This window comes from Candoia aspera, chromosome 6 (genome assembly GCF_035149785.1).
Source record: "Candoia aspera isolate rCanAsp1 chromosome 6, rCanAsp1.hap2, whole genome shotgun sequence".
Taxonomy (NCBI): domain Eukaryota; kingdom Metazoa; phylum Chordata; class Lepidosauria; order Squamata; family Boidae; genus Candoia; species Candoia aspera.
Window position 1 is genome coordinate 60,757,534 of NC_086158.1, and position 21,301 is coordinate 60,778,834.

The window sequence follows — 21,301 nt, forward strand, 5'->3', positions numbered from 1 at the left end:
CAGATTGGAAAAAATCAACTTACATCCCCATACCAAAAAAGGGAAACACTAAAGAATGTTCAAACTATCGAACAGTGGCACTCATTTCACATGCCAGTAAGGTAATGCTCAAGATCCTGCAAGGTAGACTTCAGCAATTCATGGAGCGAGAATTGCCAGATGTACAAGCTGGGTTTAGAAAAGGCAGAGGAACTAGGGACCAAATTGCCAATATCCGCTGGATAATGGAAAAAGCCAGGGAGTTTCAGAAAAACATCTATTTCTGTTTTATTGACTATTCTAAAGCCTTTGACTATGAAGACCATAACAAACTGTGGCAAGTTCTTAGTGGTACGGGGATACCAAGTCATCTCATATGCCTCCTGAAGAATCTGTATAACGACCAAGTAGCAACAGTAAGAACAGACCACGGAACAACGGATTGGGAAAGGAGTATGGCAGGGCTGTATACTCTCACCCTACCTATTCAACTTGTACGCAGAACACATCATGCGAATGCTGGGCTTGAGGAATCCAAGGCTGGAGTTAAAATCGCTGGAAGAAACATTAACAATCTCAGATATGCAGATGATACCACTTTGATGGCTGAAAGCGAAGAGGAACTGAGGAGCCTTATGATGAAGGTGAAAGAAGGAAGTGCAAAAGCTGGCTTGCAGCTAAACCTCAAAAAAACCAAGATTATGGCAACCAGCTTGATTGATAACTGGCAAATAGAGGGAGAAAATGTAGAAGCAGTGAAAGACTTTGTATTCCTAGGTGCAAAGATTACTGCAGATGCTGACTGCAGTCAGGAAATCAGAAGATGCTTAATCCTTGGAGAAGAGCAATGACAAATCTCGATAAAATAGTTAAGAGCAGAGACATCACACTGACAACAAAGGCCCGCATAGTTAAAGCAATGGTGTTCCCTGTAGTAACATATGGCTGCAAGAGCTGGACCATAAGGAAGGCTGGGCGAAGGAAGATCGATGCTTTGGAACTGTGGTGTTGGAGGAAAATTCTGAGAGTGCCTTGGACTGCAAGAAGATCAAACCAGTCCGTACTCCAGGAAATCAAGCCAGACTGCTCACTTGAGGGAATGATATTAAAGGCCAAACTGAAATACTTTGGCCACATAATGAGAAGACAGGACACCCTGGAGAAGATGCTGATGCTAGGGAGAGTGGAAGGCAAAAGGAAGAGGGGCCGACCAAGGGCAAGATGGATGGATGATATTCTAGAGGTGACGGACTCATCCCTGAGGGAGCTGGGGGTGTTGACGACTGACAGGAAGCTCTGGCGTGGGCTGGTCCATGAAGTCACGAAGAGTCGGAAGCGACTAAACGAATAAACAACAACAAGAAGTTGATTTTTAAACTCTCATTTTCATTAAAATAATGTTTATACATGTAAATTATTTCTAGCATAGGAGATATACTGGGTATAATTACCCTGTTTTAATGATTAATTTTTGTTGTTCTAGAAACTTTAAAAAAAATTGGAAACCATTCATGCATCATAGTTTTTTGTGGTGTTATTTCATACTGTGAAAAGTTTTTAAAACTTTATATAAAATATGGTTGGAAGATAATTATCTTCACAGTGAATAGTATCTTATTAAAGTTGCAATCTTGAACACTTTTATCCAGAAATAATGCCCACAGAAATTAACAGATTTACTTCTGAAATTATACTTGTAAGCGTAACTTTAAATTATAAAACATACTGGAAATGTGTATAGAAATAAATGCTAGTTTCTAAGAACCGTTTACATAATGACTAGATTATGGTCAAGGTTATGAGTTTATCTTGAACCTATCACCTCTATACTTAATAATTTCTCTCCTTCCAATATTACTCTTGGCTGTGTTCTCATAGCTTCTGTTAATGTCCCAAATAATTCAAAATCTGGGGACAGTATAATATATGTAAGCTAGCCTGTGTTTATTGGCTTTTGAATATACTTTAGTACATTGATTAACGACCTGGTATTCTTCACTATTTATATTAAGGAAAGTGACACAAAATGCGCAGAGATGATCATAATGATCCTTACTCCTTTTTGTATGGCAAGTAATGCCACATTGTTTTGGGCAATCTAAACATGTTAGTGTTTCCATAAGGCTGCTTAGTTTTTAAGCACCATTGAATTACCTGAGTACTAAGGCGATTACTTTTCAGTTGGTGTTGTAAATAAATAGTGCTAACATTAATAGCCAACCACTTATGTTTGCATTACATCCTATTCCCCTCTCCTTGCTACCAGATATGGACTGCAACAATAACCAGTAGATGGCTGCAAATAGAGCTTTCTGTGTCTCACTGATCCCTTCTAGTGGTTGTCTGGATTGTTGCAGTCCAGATCTGGTGATAATAATAACAACTATTATTAGTGTTTTTAGAAAAAAAAATAGTGAAGCGTAAAACAAAAAAAATAATATAACAATTATTAAAAGGCTGCATGCATTATAGTGATTAAAGTAAACTAAACGAAGTGGTAGTAGTAGCAGCTTCATTATAATTCCTGAAGAAATGAAAATTTAGGGACCTTATGTTATGTAAAAGGTCATAAGTGCCTCCCAGAATAAACAGTCTCCCCCCAAATCTGGCTGATCATTGCTTTTTCTTAGGTTTTAAATAGTTACATGCTCCTTCCAATAACAGAAAAAGCTCTGAACATTTTGTCCCCATTCTTGCTGCTGACATCATTACATCATAGATCAACCCTGGTAGTCCCCAGGATGGGGATAAGGAGAACATGTGCACTGAAGCTGGAAGAAAAGTTTTCTCTCTGCCCCCAAGTAAACAACTGCTGTCATATAGATAGTATAGAGGACATAGAGAATAGCCTCGAAGGACAGGAGGAAGAGCTGCTACCAAGGCAACAATCAGAAAAACAGGGTTTGAGCCCATCCCAAGAAACTAATTTGAGAAAATGTCTCAGACAAGCCTCTCTCCAATTTACAGAAAATAAAGTGAGGGAGGGGAGAAGCACATTCACACTTGCAAGGTTTTGTTATCACAGCTGTTCTAGTAAAAGTAGTTTTAGACCTATATGGCATTGGTTTCTTGGTCTGGTATACCTTATAGGGCTGACAGATAGTGCTTAGATAATTTTATCTATCTATCTATCTATCTATCTATCTATCTATCTATCTATCTATCTATCTATCTATCTATCTATCACATTTCTCTACCCGCTATCTCGGCAAACGACTCTGGGTGGTTTTGATTCCTGTCTTGAGGGGACGGGAACTGATTCTGATGAGAGTCAGTGTAGAATTATAAATAAAATGAGAGTCAGTATGATTTGGTGATTAAGGTGCTGGACTAGAAATAATGAGATCCATGTTTTAATCTACCATCAGACCTGGAAGCTCACTGGGTAACTTTGGGCCAGTCATGTTTTCTCAGTCTAATCTACCTCACAAGGCTGTCATTTGTGGGGGGAAAATTGAAGATAAAATGTTATGTATGCCATCTTGGCTCCTGAATATAAATTAAATGCATACATGCATACAATTATGGCAGCCTCTTCATTTGATGATAATTTCATATGCTGACTTGCCTCTCATTTGGGCTATTCTGATGTGTGGCGGAAGATTCAGGTAACCAGAATTGTAACTTGTACATTTAAAACTTACTTTGTATTTTCATTATATTTGTGTTTTCTAGCAGATCCAGCTACTTCATTGTTAAATTAGTGAAATTAATTATTGAAAACAGTGATTAGGGTGGAACTCTAGCTCAGTAACAGAACACCTGGAAAATACCTTCATTTATCTCACACTTATCATAAAGATGCCAAAACATCTTTGTTAAGCAGCCAAGAGAAGTTACAGGCTATATATTCCTTTCACCTTCAGGAACAGAATTAAGACATTTATTTTCAGCCAGATCTTTTGAACTGAATTACTACTAATAATCATGACTTTAGATGTTTTAATCAGATTTAATGTTTAATATTTCATATTTGATTGTTAGCTGCCTTAAGTGTTGTTTGGGTAGAGTGATGGGAATTTAAATTTAAATAATAACTAAATTCTCCCTCAACCCATTAATAACAACTACCCAGTTTATATGCTTTTAGATAAGAGATGATCTTTTGGAACTGTCTTTTAAAGTAGAGGTTGATAGCAGCTTGAATAAAAATAAATACTTGCATTGTATATTGCAATGCAATGCAATTGTATAATTGTATATTATTTTCTTTAAAAGTAAGTTTCCATGTTAATGCCCTCTAATATCTGTCAGCTCTCTTGTGACAGTTTTTTCCTGTTGCAAGCTGTGCATCTCCTGCTGTTTTCAGTGCTATCCACATTCCTCATTAGCCTCACAGTTATAAATGTGTTTTATTCCTGAAGTAAAATTCACAGCATCTGGGTGAAATGAAATTTTCAAGATGAGCTTCATGAATAATTGATCATTCAGTTGCTAAGTAGTTTCATGAAACTTTTCATGACCTGGAATGACCCAAGTATATTTTCCTTTAATGACATTGCATAAGATGCTGTAATTGCAGTTTGAAATTGATCTTGATTTCTCCCTATGATAAAGTGGAAATGATATGGTTACAATTCATAACTTAAATACAAAATACTGAGGAATTGGGTGTCAAGTTTTTAAATCTGGATTCATTTTTATGTTGCTGTCACTTAGTTCCAAACCTCTGGTTGCTAATTCAATTATTTATTTATTTATATTTATATTTCAAATTTCGTCACTGCCCACCTCCCTCAAAAGAGGGACTCTGGGTGGTTTACAATAAAACTAAAACTAAATACAGATTAAAATACAATAAAAACAGTACCTCTTCAATTCAAATATAAAATCCAGGATGGTGATATGAAAAGTTCTTAATTTAAATTCATAGATACAGTACATGGGGGCCTCTTTAGGGCACTAACCACCCCTAGGTTGATTACTCCCCCTCCTGCCCCAAGCAAGATGGCAGAACAATTATGTCATCTGTAAAGTACGTAATATGTAAAGTAGGTGTTTGCTTTCCATCAACATTTGGCAAAATCACAAGATTGTATTATATATGGCTTCTAGTAAATATTCTTTTTCAGCATTATTAACCAGAAGGAACTCTACACTGCCATAATTGATTTTAAGTTTATATCTTAACAATGTCTAGGAAGCGGCTATGAGCTAAATCATCAGAAATAACTCAATATTGTCACTGTCTTTGATAGTTAAGGTACTGTGTAGAAAAACCTGTAGGTTAGATACACCCATTCAGAAGTCTTGTCTACTTTAATGCCTATTTCAACAAGAGTTAAGCAAGGGCTCATGCCCTTCTTTTTAACCTTCTTTAATCAATTCCATCATTTAAGCTTGTGTGAAAATGAATTTCATCTACCAAAGCTGGCTGATAAACCTGTCTTCATCATTCTTTTTGTTAGTTGTTCAGTCACCTTATCCCACTCTCAAATGAGCTTGAGGTGGAATTAGCCTATGTTGGTTGTATTCATTATTTATTTTCTATCCCACCTTTATTATTTTTATAAATAACTCAAGGCAGCAAAAATCCTTAATACTCCTTCCTCCTCCTATTTTCCCCACAACAACCCTGTGAGGTGAGTTGGGCTAAGAAAGAGTGACTGGCCCAAGGTCACCCAGCCAGCTTTCATGCCTAAGGTGGGACTATTAAGAGTCATGCTTCCACAAGTAGCATTTAGATAGTACTGAACAAGTAACAATATAGCAAGATGTTTTCTTCAAATCATCTACAGCTTCCGGAAGACAGATTTTAAAGAATTCAGGCAAAAGCTAAGATTTGAAATCCTAACTGATAAACAAGTTGAAGGCTAGGCATGGAAGAGAATGAAAAATGAGTTAGTTAAACCAGAGTCAGAAACTATTCCAATGAGAAAGAAGAATGCAAAAAGCTTTAAAGAGTTGTGAGTCATGAGCTCACTGACCCACAGAGAAACAAAATGGAGATATATAGAAAATGGAATCTGATAACTAAGGAAGAGTGCTAACTGGTAGTTCTAGCTGTAGGATAGAGTCAGAAAGGCTAAAGTTTGAAATGGATGATGGTACCCTTTTCAGTTGGTGATCTACTAGTATTTTTAGATTCTTCTCACACAAAGTAGTCAATCCTGTATCTGTGCATTTGATTTTTCCTGTTAATGAGGAAGATCTTACTGTTACCACAGTTGAACACCCAAATTACTGGATTTGGCCCAATGTTCAGCTTCAGTTTATAATGTAATTTTGTCTTCTGAAATGTTAGCCAAACTCCCTACCTTGTTGTCATCTGCAAATTCGATAAAGTGTCCTTTCTATTCCATTCCCTGGATAATAGTCACCCAAAGACAGAACTCCAAGGGACCACACTTCATATCTCTGCCAAATAATGCAGAACCTTTTACATTGCTGCTTGGAATATTTGGGGATATCCTTGTGCAATGTGTATCATCAAGGTGTGTTGGCAAAATATTACAGAGCTTGGCAAATTCTTGGGTTTGCACATAAACAATGCTGGCATCATTGCAAGGGTAGGTTAGTGGGTTTATCATTGAAAGGCCTATTCACAGAAAAAGCAATAACAACTATATATAACAGCAGTTTACCATGCATTGTAAACAGTGATGTTAAAGAATGCATTGTATTTTTATTTAAGCGAAACACTGTTTAATTGATAGAAATAATGAAATATTTAGTGATACGATTTTCTTAAAAATCTGAGAAAATGTATTTTTTTAATTTAATGACTGATAGATCCTCCTTCCTTTTTGACAGACATGCAGTGGTTATGGAATCAGGATGCATCTCGAGACTTGCTCCTTGCAGTTCATCCTCCCAATTATATTGTGTTATGGAATGCTGATACTGGCACCAAACTGTGGAAGAAAAGTTATGCAGAAAACATTCTTTCTTTTTCATTTGATCCTTTTGATCCTTCAAATTTAACATGTAAGTATGATATCAGAGAACTAGTACTATTCTAGTCCACAATAATGACTATTGCTATTAATCAGGTATTTGCTATTAGATCATAACTGCCAGTTGCAGAAAAATACAATCACAATGAGGCAGAAAGCAGTGTAGGATAACTTAATTAACCTAGTATGATATTTTTAGAAATAGCTGGGAAAGTAATTGTGATTTGAAGGTTGCTAGTTTGGAACTTAATATAGCTAACGCTAACTACTCTGGTTGTCTCAATTATTTGACAGATTTTTGTTAAACAAAAGGATGTTTTCAGATTCTGAACCAGACAAAAAAAGGATAAGAACAAGAACTTTGAGTTTGCAGTGATGTATCAAAACAAATGTATATTGTGCTATGCTGTTTTGTAACCTGACATCAGAACATGACAGTGTAAAGAAGCTTCCAAACTGCTTAGCTAATGTCCATTTATACTGTGTAGTTCAGTTTTCTGTAGAGATGCATTATTCTGTAATACAAAAGAAGCATTTATTTATTTATTTGATTCATACCCTGTCTTTCTGCTTTGGAGAGCACTCAAAGTTGCTAACTTTTAAAAAACAAAACAGAATATAAAAGTGTAAGTGAGAAAGTACATGCAGTAGAGATCACTATTTAGTACCTCCACCTGAATCCACTAGTACTCAGTTCCAAGTATGTAGTGTACTTATAGCTGTAAGTATATTGAAACTTAGGCAGTTAAAAACACCTGAAGGTTTTGAGAGGATAATGCTATATTTAGAATGCTTCACTTTGAAGTGACAACTACAATGTACAAAAAAAATATTTTGTCAGTAGTCATACGCTATACAATAAAACCCTGTAAATTTAACTATTAAAGCTGTTTGGCTTCTAATGAATGAAAACAAAATGGTCATCTCTTGTTTTCCAACAACACGCCTTTCAGCTTTCTGCCATCTATTTCAGCAGGCATGAAGTTATTTGTACTTTGAACTGTATTGGTATAGTAACTGTAATGGTTGCCTATTCTAAAACCATCAGACTCATGAGTAGGAATTCAAAGATATCTGATTTATTAAAGAATAGTATGCCAGATCACAGAGAAAGCTGAGAACGATGAAAGCGTGCCAAATTCAAACTAAAAACCCTCGGTGCAAATGAAATCCCTCCCCCCATAAAATCTTCTCAAGTTCACAATCCCAGGTGCTCCTAACGGTCTCTGATGGTCTGTGGGAAAAGGCCTTGAACAGATAACATAACCCAAACACATTCCATTGTACTGATTTCACATACAGAGCTTGGTACAAGGTCTCACAGCAGCTCCCTCCCAAACAGAAATGCGCGTCAGCGCCATGGTATGTGAAACGTTCCGATGTATAAACTACATTGAATCAGTGAACATGACAGTAACCATGAAATTATATGATTGAACTACTCTGTGCATTTACTACAATTATCTTTTCTTCATACAGTGCTTACAAGTGAGGGAATAGTGTTTATTTCAGACTTCTCTCCTTCTAAAGCTCCTATCAGTTCAGGAAAAAAGGTGTACATTTCCAGTCCCCATTCTAGTCCCGTTCATAACAAGTTGGTATCTGCCACAGGAGCTAAAAAGGCTCTGGACAAAGTAAAAATTCTTATCACTAATGAAAAACCAAGGTATGTATTGACCCAATGTTTTCTCCTAATGTTCCCAAGAGTTATTCTATGCAAACTGACTGACTTAATAATCATATTGTTAACACCCATAAACTTGGTTATTGCATTTTTTTTCCTAGCAAACATTGAAATATATGTTACAATTTTATTTTTCTCACACCAAATACCTTTCTTCAAATATCTAAATAAATGTACCCGTTTGTATTGTAATGTGTTCTTAACCGCAAATGTTAATGCCAAAGTAGGATCGATACTTGTAATATTGCTTCATTTTGCAATATCTTTTATGTCAACTTCTTACATTCTTATGTCTTTTTAAATTCTAAAGCTTATAACCCACAAAATTGTCAAAAATGAAACTGGGGATATCAGTGCATTCTTTGTAGCTTAATAAGTGGTGCAGGCAATTTTTGTGGTATTTTAAAATTCAAACTAAACTTTCAATAATTGCAGCAGATGGTTTTAAGCCCTTCATCTGATGTGAGAAATGTGTACTTGTCTTATTCTGTATCCTCCTCCAGTTGATTTATTAGATACCTTTTTTGATTGGTTAAGGTAGAGAAAAATGATATACTAGAGGGAAATATTAGGAAATGAGGAACTTGTCCCCTTCCAACTTCTAATCCACCAATACTGTCATGAGTACTGATGGTGAGCAGGAGGGGGCCCCTATCCAGGGAGGAAAACGCATGCGTAGTACTGAGGAGTTAAGCAGCCATTCAAAGAGACACAGATCAGACCCACCTTGACTTTTGGGGTTTATCTGTCTGGGTTTTCCCACGCTTCTTCAGTTTGGTAGGATTTTCTGTCTACTGTAGCAGTAATAAAACACTAGAGACTTCTTCCTCGTCTCGGCATGGTTCTTGCTTTGTCAGGACAAATACAAGGCAATCAAACAAAATAGACGTTACCTGGTTCTAATCTGCAAGCATATATCAGCCCATATTTACTATAATATTAATCCACAAGTGAGATGTATACTTCAACTGGACGTTGTAAAGTGAATATCACTGGCCAGCAGTCAACACATAAAACGATAGATTCATATTGGCCTAGTTAAAACTCATGAACAAAATGGAATAAAAAATTCCTTTCATCACTTCAGAAATGAATGTAACAGCTCTGCAGTATGTGTTGATACAGTGTCCTCTACTTGCACTATCAATTAGTAAACGGACGAGAATATAAAACAGTCCTGGGAGCTGTCTGCAAAGCTGTTTTATGTACAATTATATATGCATATGTGTAATTTGTTTATGGATTTCATTTTAGCTGTTTGATTATCAATTGCTTGAAAAAACTTAGCCCAATTTCAGTTAAAAGTATTTCATAAGTGAATTTGTGATCTGTTTAGTGCTGAATCAGTAACATTGAATGAGTGCCTTCAGCTATCCTACCTACCTTCCAAGCGAAACTACATGTTATTACTGTACCCAAGAGAAATCTTGATTCTGGATCTTGAAGTCAATCAGACAGTAGGTGTAATAGCGATTGAAAGAACAGGAGTGCCTTTTCTACAGGTAATAAACACAACTTACTGTTAAGCATGCTTTAGAAAAAAGTTAAACTTCATTCTCTTCTTTTTTTAACACAATGGAAATTCTAGATAAAAAAAATCTGGCTTCATCAACTGATTTTGGTTTGATATATCAGGCACAACCTAACTTCTTTTCAGAAAGCATGTTCCAAAAACATTTGCCATGTTACTTGCTTTGTATTTTGTATGGAATGCACATGCCCTCAAGTCAGTACTGACTCCTGGCAATTGCCTGGACTAGTCCCTGCAGTTTTCTTGGTAAGTTTTTCAGAAGTGGTTTGCCATTGCCTCCTTCCTAGGGCTGAGAGAGAGTGGCTGGCCCAAGGTCACCCAGTTGGCTTTGTGCCGAAGGCATGACTAGAACTCACACTCTCTATCCTGGTGCGTTAACCAATACAACAAACTGGCATATATATATATCTATATCTAATTTATAAATTGGGTGCCCAGTCAGCCCATTTAGTTTTGAAATCTAAAAACAAATTTAATAGTTACAGTATGCGTTGTGCTTTTGTTGTGTTCTGTTTCCTATAGTGGGAAAAAAGTTGGACAAATTTTCACAGAAGAGAACTGGGTGAATTCCTTGGTGCTGTATAATATAGAATTTCCTTACACTAAATATCCTTATTGTTTAAATGAATATGTAATTTAGTTGTATAGTGTGTTAGTGTTAGCATTTTAAGTTAATACTATTACATTCACATTAAAAGGATTTTCACCCTTTGCCACTCTTTTTAACTCCTGATCTGTGTATCAAGTGTTTCTACCATTAAGGGAAATATCCTAACCTGATAAAATATTACCACTTGATACCCTTTCATTCTAGCATTGATGATAAACAATATACAATTCAAATAATGTGCTATTTGTAAACATTAACAATTCACTGTTCTTTCTGTAATTTATTTTTTTATAAATAACCTGTAAAAGTATTGCTCAAATGATATATAAGAACACATGAACTATTGGAAAAGTAGGCTGAACATTCCTTAATGCTGTAAAGTTAAGTTGTGCATTAAAATGTAAGATACCAGGCATTTGCAGCTGTCAGTCAGGTTGTGTGTCAGTTGCACCCATTCCGGGACTGGGAGGCACTACTCGCTGTCACTCATGCCCTCGTGACCTCCGTTTGGACTATTGTAATTTGCTGTACGTGGGGCTGCCCTTGAAGAGCATTCGGAAGCTTCAGCTGGTGCAGAATGCAGCTGCCAGAATTGTAAATAGTGTCAGTTACTCCACACATGTAACACCACTGCTTCGGGAGCTGCATTGGTTGCTGGTGTGCTTCTGGGTGCAATTCAAGGTGCTGGTTGTCATCTTTAAAGCCCTCCATGGATTGGGACCAGGTTACTTTAGGGACCGTCTTTTCCCAGTTGTTTCTACCCATCCAATCTAGTCCAGCAGAATGGGCATGCTCTGGGTCCTGTCAGCCAAGGAATGTCGGCTGGCGGGGACCAGGAGACGTGCCTTTTGTTCTATGGCGCCTGTCCTCTGATTAGGATGGCCCCGACCCTGTTGGCTTTTTGAAAGGCCTTGAAGACCTGGCTTTGTGCCCGGGCCTGGGGCCCCAAATGTGTGAAGGGCCCTGTTTCATGGCTGTGCTAACACACAGGCTTTTAAGATCTCTTGGCTGTATTTGTAGTTATATTTATATTTAACTTTTGGTATTGTTTTTATTTTTATTGTTTTATTGTTTTTATTATTGTTTGCCACCCAGAGTCACTGGTTTGAGATGGGCGTCTATATAAATCGAATAAATAAATAAATAAGTCAAGAAGACTTTAAAAACATGCTTTAGGTGAGCCTGGACCATTCTGTTTCAAGATCCAATATAGGAACACTTGATGCAACTGTAACAATTCCTACTCATTGATGTCCATGAAATTTATATTGAGAATGTTAATCTCCATCACTTTTTTATACATTTATCCAGGTAATCCCTTGTTGTCAGCGTGATGGATTGTTCTGCCTGCATGAAAATGGCTGTATAACTCTGAGAGTTCGTAGACCTACCAGTAATTTAAGCATTGCACCAAATGAAGAATCAGGTGAGTTGACTGCTCTTATGCCTTGCATCTGAAACTAGGAATTTATGTTTTAACTAAAACATGGTTTTACTGTAATTCAGATTGCATGATTGTTTAGTTTACAGCTAAAATTAAAAAAAAATTACAATAATAAAAATTCATTAAATAATAAAAATAATATTTTATTATTTAATGAAGATAACATGCTGATAATGCAGTATGATAAAGCTTTGTGTGACTACAGATATAGAAATAGTTGGACTTGGATAGTAATTATATACTGTGATAGTGTACATTATATGTTCATATATTTAAGGCTCTAACAACCATTTACTGTGTCTTATATTATGTTCACTTACTCTCCACGGTATGGCATATGGCAGATTAACTGTCTCTGCTAGAAAACTTGCAACCTCTTTTACATCAATATTGCAAACTAGTTTGAGTTCATATCATATTAATGACATTGTAGTGAAAGACAAAAGACTAACAAGAGAGCACTGAACTCCAAGGACTGACAGCTGCAAATGCCTGGTATCTTACCTTTTAACATTTACAGATCCTGACCCCATTCAGGAACTCGTCTATGATTTACGAAGTCAGTGTGATGCCATCAGGGTTACCAAGACTGTTCGCCCATTTAGTATGGTGAGCTGTCCAGTGAATGAAAATTCTGTAGCTCTTATAGTCAGTGATGGAAGGGTAATGATATCGGAGCTGAAGTCCACTCTTTCAGGCCAAGGTATACGTACCAGGTAACTTAGTCTCATTTTTATTACATTATATATGCATACAGGGAATGCTTAAAGATAATTGTTATGCTGTATTTCTAACATAAAATAACCAAAATCATAGTCCATTTGTGTTACACCTTTTTAGAACCAGGAAGAATGAAGTTTAATACAAACACCATCTTCAAAAAGTAGTACAAACCATAGTTTGCAGCTAACAACCACATAAAGATAATGCATGACAAAGCTTGTGTATGATTTACATGGACAATAGCTGTACCAACGTTAATAGTTCCATTGTCACTTGATGCTACTTGAATCCCAGTACTTTATTTCACTCCACTTCACTTCACTTCACTTCACTTCACTTCACTTCACTTCACTTCACTTTTTAAGGAACAGTACAGTGCTATGAATAAAGATTGTCCTCTTTCTACATGTGCGCTCCCACTTACCTAAGTCAGAGCTTTACATACCTGTTTGTCTTTGTCCTTCCACTTCAGGGATGATCTTAATATTTAAAGGAGAAATTGCTTACTCCATTGGGGTTTTAGGCTATGTAAGATGACAGATACTTAGAGCCAAATAATATAAGTAACATTAAACAAATCATGTTTAAAGGCAATGGCAGCATTTTGGACATAGCTTGCTGTATGCTGAGAATGTATGTACCAAGAGTCGACAATGACTTGGTGGCACATAGTCAGTCAGTCATTCAGTGCTGAATTTGTAACAGTAATCCCCGAATAGTTATACAGAACTATTTGGGGATTACTAGTTACAGTCATCCAAAGAGGGTGACTAGTTATAGTCATCAAAAGATGGTGAATTGGTTTATCATTAATAAGCTGGTAGCTTCTACCATCTAGCAACATACTGTTTTAGCTAGCACAGTATTAAACTAAGCTAACATATTAGAAAGGAATTAATGCATTTTATGTATCTGCATATTCTATGAACATTTTAAATGACAAATTTTATCAGATTTTAACTGCATTTTGTTTATCTCCTCAATATATTACATATCAACTGAAATGTAATTAACGCTAGCTAAACCAGTCACTGTTACTCTTAACAGATGTTGGAGTAGATAATACATGAAATATTATATATGAACTTTGGTCAATTGATTAAGGAAAGAAGAGTCTTCAACAGTAGATGAATTACTTTACCACAGCTATGAATAATACTCATTCAGACACTTTTATGGGAAAATTTAAAAGAATACATACAGGGGTCTGTTAGAGAAGAGGTTAAATCTATTCCCTGACACTTACATTGTAACCAGTGGAAATCAAGGCTGCTTCAGCCTGTTTGGTACCAGTCCTCCTATATAATTCCTTCTGGGTTCTATTTGTTGCATACTATTAGTTTCTGTACTAGAAGATAATTCAGTGTTGCATACTGAAAACTTCTTGTTGCTATTTTTTGGCATTCCAGCATATCACCCTTATATTCACCTATCTCGTTCTGTGGAATTCCTGTTGGAACATTTCAGAACAAGCTTCCAGACCTGTCACTAGATAATATGATAGGTAAGTATATACATGTAAGACATTTATCAACTTCTGGAGGAAAAAACCCCCCATAGAACTATGACCAAAACAGCTGACACACATGTATGTATGCTCACATATCTTTAGCTTTGCTCACATGCTCACAAAAATATTTTTGATTGAAATTATTATTTTAAAAAATAGAAAAATACACAACTTTTTTCCTGAAAGACAGTACCTATATTTGTACGGTGTGTTTCATGATGTGATTGTGAAGTATGATTGAATTGTTTACTATTTAATGCATGAACTAACAGTCAAATAATTATTTTGTGATTACTAATAACTCATTTGAAATAAGCTGATTTACTTTAGTCACTAAAGTGGTGTATACCTCTATGAAGGGCAGGTATACTCATATATATAAATAACCTCTTCTGTATACGTTTGAAAAATTCGACACCTTGTCTTGCCCAAATGGAATAGTTTCAATTATTATTAAGCAATAATAATTATAAAGACTTTTGTGGCATGCAAAATCATTTATGGGGTAAAGCCCACAAGGGCAAATTACCCTTGGGTGGTGGAAATGCAGATTGGCACCCATACACAAATATTCGGAAAACAGTCCAGAAAAACTTGTGCCATGGTAAATGCTTTCTTACGTTTACAGTATCACACGACTGTTGAAAGGTGTTGCTTCTCTTGGATTTCCTAAGCAGTAATGTTTCTGAATTTTAATTCAACTCTCAATTATATTCAGGTCCCTCTCCATCTTTCCCTTTAATAACAGAAAGTTGGGTCATGGTAATAAAATGAAGAAGTGAGAGAATTAAAAGTTGTGTGTATTCAAGGTTAAATTATCAGGAAATAAAACATGAATTATACTGTGTGAGTGGTTTTGGTTTTGATTAAACATGTGCATTATTACACAGAAGAATGCACAATTCCCACAGAAATTAATTCAGGTTATTTTTAGATAATGCCAATGTGAAGAAAGTAACCTTTCAGTTCGATTGAATTGATGCTTGTTGACTGCATTAGCAATTACCTATTAGAACCATTACAGTAATTTAAATATTCTTCTGTATTATTTCATATATATTAGACGCACACATATTGCTACATAATGCCAGAAGTGTCTTTTGTGTGTTCTTTCCTACAATAAAAAGGCCAACGTGCACTGTCTACCGAAGAGCAACTAAAAAGTTATTGTTTGCAAGAAGTGCATTTGAAGTTCCTTTTAACAGGACTACTTTCAGGACTTCCTTTGCCTCCATTTGCTATTCGCATGTGTCCACCTCTTACCACCAAAAATATTAAGCAATATCAGCCCCTGCTTGCTGTTGGTAAGTATTGCTTAAACAGTAAAGTTCAACATGTTGCTTATTATTGACACTGCAATAATAGTTTTGTGTAATAAATTCAATGCAGTTTCAGGAAATATTTCTCTAGGAAATAGCATGTCACTAACCTGCTTTAGTCCTTAAATTTTTTTAAGAGAATGTTGTTTTCAAAACTTCATGAAAATACATATCTTACTTCTTCTTGATTTTAGATATTCCTGCCTCATATATTTTAGAAATTGCAGCTGATAACATATTTTTCAATTTGATCAGAATATAAAATGCTGAAAATGCAATGTTCTAAAATGAGTCCAACCAATTATCTCTTTAATTTTAGCTATAACACACAGTCTCAGAAAGATGTACCAATATTTTCATGTAATCTGCTTTAAAAATACTTCAGTGATTCATCTACCCAAGCAGTTATAAAATTCAGTAGATGATGGCCAACCTGATTCCATCTTCTCTGTGTGTGTGTGTGGGTACAAACCTATTGCATTCTTAAAGGCAACAAAAAACTAATCAGCAATTCATATATATACATATACTTACATACATACATGTAGTGTATATTAATTACTGCTTAGTATTTTGTTGCCTTTAACAATGCAATAGGTTTCTTGAACGTACAATTTTGGCTATATTTTCCTAAAAAATATTATTTGTCACCCAATAAGAATTCTCTAGGTTATATATAAAAATACTTAAATGCAACAGAATTGTCCTCATAAATAAAATTCTGTATAATTGAACAAATACTAAAATAGTCTATTAAAATCCAAATGTGTAAGAAGCATTCCACAGACACTGAAAAGCAGTATAACAGCTTCTAAAATAACATAATTAAAAAGTACTGTGAACATACACCAGATGTGGGGAAAATAGGAGTCAGGAATATTAGGTAACAACAACAACAACACAGCAGCAGTAGCAATAATGGATGCCAGGTGGCACTTCAGAATTTAGAGTCAGTGCTAAAAAGGTTTACTGGAAGCTGTGATGAGGGGCTTGTTATCTTCCCACTGTTACCATCTGACTCCCATCATCCCTGTCCATTGACTATAGAGTGAATTTTCTTCTTATTCAAGTGAAAGAGGACAATTACCCTGATTACTCTGTATCATGTTAAGGAAGCTACTGTTTATAAATAAGGACAATTCATCTTGTGTAATAATGTGTTAGAACGTTTGAATAAATTATCCATCTTCCTGGGGAAGTTAGAACTGGTCTAACGTATTCTTTATCTTTGAATACTTTACTGATCCTTGATTAAGTAGAAATTTGGAGCATTAAGGATGTTTCCTTCTTCAGTAGCTGCCTGTCTGTCTCTCGATATAGAGGGCTTACATCAACTTCGTAAACCCACATTGCTAATTGGCTATGGATTTGCTGTGGTAGCCTACATTTTCATTCTTGCTGTGGAAGGCAGCCCTGTTCCAATAGTCAGCATAGAAACATAGAGTAGAAGAGACAGGAAAATTAAATCAACAGACTCATTTTTATTTCACAAAGTTGAATGTAATACATTAATATAAATCTGTCATTTTTATACATATACATTTTTATACTCTTTGCAGGAACAAGCAATGGGTCAGTCTTGGTGTATAATCTTACTAGTGGATTCCTATATAAAGAATTAAGCATTCATTCCTGTGAAGTTAAGTGAGTTGCTTTTAATTGTTGTTGATCCTGGCAGGGAGTGGGCAGAGAAAATAAAATATCTTTAAACTTTTGGCTTTTTCTGAGACGATATTCCTTCAGTAAAATAATTTTACTTCTTGAATAGAACCATGGTTGATTCATTGTGAACATGGTTTTGCATAATAAATATTTGGATTAGTAACTAATGTGCATATTGATTGGAGCTGAACATAAACTTTTGCTTTTTTTAGTATGTTGCAGCATAGACAGTTCTGCCTAATTCAAATTAGACAAATTCAAACCATACGTGAGAGGCAGTTCTTAATTTCTCTCATTGAAAAATGTCCCCCCCACCCCCAATAGCCAGCAGAGCTTGGGATCATAAATAGGGGATCACTCAGTATTGGGGGCGGGAGGCTGCTTAACATATCCCACTGTTTGTTTGGTCAAAATCACTCTGATTTTCCTGTAGGAGAAAACGCAGTGCCAATTTTTCTCATTTAAAAGAATAGATCAGGAATACACAATACATCAAACCCAGATGATAACATCCTAGTCCTGTTTGGGGTTTCTGCTATTCCTTATTTGTTCATTTTTTAAAAAAAACAGGTACAGTAATGAAATCATATCTAGCTTGGCTGTTGTTCCAAAAAGCCTGATTCATTCAAAATTATTTTGTTCATTGTGATTTCTTTTTGAGAAGTTGCTGCTATTATGTCTTAGATAGTAGCTAGTTCTTTAATTAAGAAAATGCAGTCTCACTGCCTGTCAGATTATAAACCTTTAAAAATATCTGAACTAAGAAACACTTTACATACATAAACAGCACTGTGATCTTGAACATAAAATTGCCTATTTGCTCTCTTCAGGCATTGGGTCAGTTAGCATGAGAGGAGAAAGAGAAGGGAAACAAAGTTATTAGCTTTATGAAGGAATCAGCCATTTTTTGTCCTCATTTCCCCATCTGGTTCTTTTCCAGTGGACCATAATAATAAATGCTATTAACTTAAATAAGATTTGAAACCCTCCTTCCTTCTTTCCATCCCTCCTAATCCCTTTTTCTTTTGTCCATAAATTGTACCATGCATGGCAGAATCTTAACAATTCTTGTAACTGCTCCTAGAGTTTTTTTCTTGTTGAAGAACAATGTCAGATGAGCCTAAAATCCTTCATAGCTGTGCAAAGCTATTTGAATCACTGTCTTTTCCAGTGGGCTGATTATATGATTTGGGACTTACCATAATCTTTCATTTTATGTTATTCTTTGAATATGGTTATGATAAATATTATTTTAGACATCTATGTCTGCACAGAGATATTACAGTTTGTTCCAATTTTTTTTAAATCTTCAAGCAAGTCTAAGAGGATTTTATATAATGTAATACATTACATTTATCTGTAGCACATGGCAGGCCAAATCAGAGTTTGGCTTATTTAAGTACTAAAGATGACAAAATTGCAAGAAGTGGATGAAAACTGATATGTGCTGTGTTGCCAAGAACATATAGAGGATTCCTATAGAAGAGAATATATGTAGCTCAGGGTTGAACTATTGAGTCCTTGGTGAACTCTGAGCTAAGAAGGGGGAAAAAAAAAAGACCGGAACACATCCTCTCCAGCAGCCTATACCCAGATCAGCAGGGATTAACACCAGACAAACAAACAATCAAGCAGAAAACAATACCCTAATCAAAGAACTGCCAAGGAGAAAACCACACCCCCACCAACACTGGCGGGGCAAGCAACTGTATATAAACAGGGAGCAAACCCCACATTCACTCGCACTGAGGATGTTACCTGCTTAGGTAATGAAATGTCTGCAAACAAACAGCCAAGCTCAGAGATCCATACAGAGAGGATTTGCATTGCTCATTGCATTCCTCAGTCATTGCGGAAAGTAGCCATTCTATGTTGCTTTTAATTTTTACATAATTTCTGTCCTCCACCATCTTGCAGCTGTTGTCAGCATTGTATGTTGGATATATTCAGTCTTCTAAAGCCTGTCGTATTTTCATATTAATATTATAACATTTAACATTTAAATAGCAGTTACAAGACTTCACAAATGCTAATTATAAAACTATTTAAAATGGCAAATTTTATTAAAAATTCAATTGGTACATTTTACATATATGTAAGTTTAAACATTTATATTTTCATAGTTTCTTCCTTCCATTTTACAACTGGTACTCTAACTTGAGATTTTCCTTTTGTAAAATCTGGGATATCAAAGTATTTTAAAACTGTTTAGGTTTTAATAAAACAAAATTGAAGCCCCCATATGACCCTTACCTACTGAAGCTCTTTGATAGCATATGGAAAGAAAAGTATTTTTGTAAAAACCAATGAGCTAATGGAAGTACATGTAAAATTTCCTAATTACAAAGAATATATAATGTATTCATGCTTTGCTCTTCCCTGTTTTGTGCAGGAGATTAATGAAAATGCTTTTGAGAAGAATTTCTGTTTCTTTTCAGTAGTTTCTGAAACTAGAGATACTTTGGAGTGTCTTCATTAACTTCTACATGTAACCATTGTAGGACTAATGTACTAATGAGTCATTAGTTTACGTTCTGTATGAAGTCCTATAGGATCAGTAAGAAAAAAATAGGAACTGATTTAAAACCACCACCTTAGTGCGATTGATTGATTGATTTAACTTTTAAAGGGCAAGGCGGTGTATGTGGTTCATGATTCCATATATTAGTTTTTATCCTGGCTACAATCTTGCAAAGTAGGACTGGCTCAGGGCTGCCCGGTGAGCTTTATAGCTGAAGGGAATTCTGCACTTTTTAAAAATCCAGTATTTCAGATATAGCTGTTCAACAAATTGATTCCTTTTTCCAAAACATAATTTGCAAGATCAAAAAGATCTGTATCATCTTACTACGGGATTATTTTTCTAGGTTTCTAGTATAAGGAGGAGATTTGTATATATACAGCAGTATTACTCCATTGTAACCCTTCTCACACAATAAATTAAGGTACTCTCAAATACTCTTAAAGGTAAAATTGAAGTTAGATTTCATCACTAGGAAAAGCTCTTCGTTGGGTTCCACAGAATTTGAATTATGGGATTCCAGTAAAGACATTTTTGTTTTAAAGCTACATTAAATAACTGCCTAGAAAAAATACGTAATGTTTTTAATTGGCTCTAGGTTAGGAATGGAGGATTGCAATACGAAAGTGGAAGATTTGTTGTATTGTATTACATTCTGTGGTAACATTCACTTTGATGCTCGTCATTTGCAGAAGCTTCCTGACCTGTTACATGCATGCACGTACTAAAATGACTTAGCAGTTTTGGGCTGATGGGTGAATATAACAAAGGAACTTGATTTCATCACTGTTTCCTTACTGAAGCTAGAAATAAACTCATGAAATAGGTTGCCTTGAATTATTCAGAGATTTTAAAGCTCTGAGACTCTGCATTTTTCGATACTATAAATCCACCTCAAAGGCTATTATTAAAGTCCATGAGTGTTACATTTTAAGCGCAGAGTTGTAATCCATAAAACAAGTGTAGCGTAACCCTTAATTGCATTAAATGTCATTTTTTATGACAGTGTACTTGAAATTTGGAAATTGAAAATTGACTGCTTCTGAACACTTCCCTTATAACTAGAATACTTATCCTGATACAAAGTTTCAAATTTAGTTGTTGCATTCTCTTTAGTTGTTGCATTCTCCATTTACATGAAAATGCAGATTGGCTTTCAATGGTGCATGCTGCATGTTTAACTTTTAATCAAATTAGATCTGTGGGCCTCTGAAAAGAAGGTACTTACAAAAGAGCTAGAGAGTACAAAGTGCTTGCCTTGTACTCTAGCCTTGAATACTTTGCAGATTTTTTAAAATTTACTGGAAATACAGTCAGGACCAGAAATATTGGAACAAGGATAACTGTTTTGGCATTTGGCAAGTGCCCCAGTTTTGTTAAACCCCTGGAATTACAGCTGAGAGTCCTGACTTCGCTCCCATC

The 21,301-nt window shown here is 35.5% G+C and overlaps 1 protein-coding gene across 1 annotated transcript in view; it reads left to right on the top strand.

Annotated features, from left to right (window-relative positions):
* The window catches only part of WDR11 (WD repeat domain 11), a 52,773-nt gene that overhangs the window by 2,752 nt on the left and 28,720 nt on the right, over nt 1-21,301 (top strand). Inside the window, exons 4-11 of the mRNA XM_063307273.1 lie at nt 6,733-6,906; nt 8,355-8,541; nt 9,896-10,061; nt 12,012-12,126; nt 12,665-12,860; nt 14,277-14,371; nt 15,505-15,681; nt 17,256-17,340. Coding sequence (XP_063163343.1) covers nt 6,733-6,906; nt 8,355-8,541; nt 9,896-10,061; nt 12,012-12,126; nt 12,665-12,860; nt 14,277-14,371; nt 15,505-15,681; nt 17,256-17,340 — 1,195 coding nt within the window. The remainder of the gene's footprint in view (nt 1-6,732; nt 6,907-8,354; nt 8,542-9,895; nt 10,062-12,011; nt 12,127-12,664; nt 12,861-14,276; nt 14,372-15,504; nt 15,682-17,255; nt 17,341-21,301) is intronic.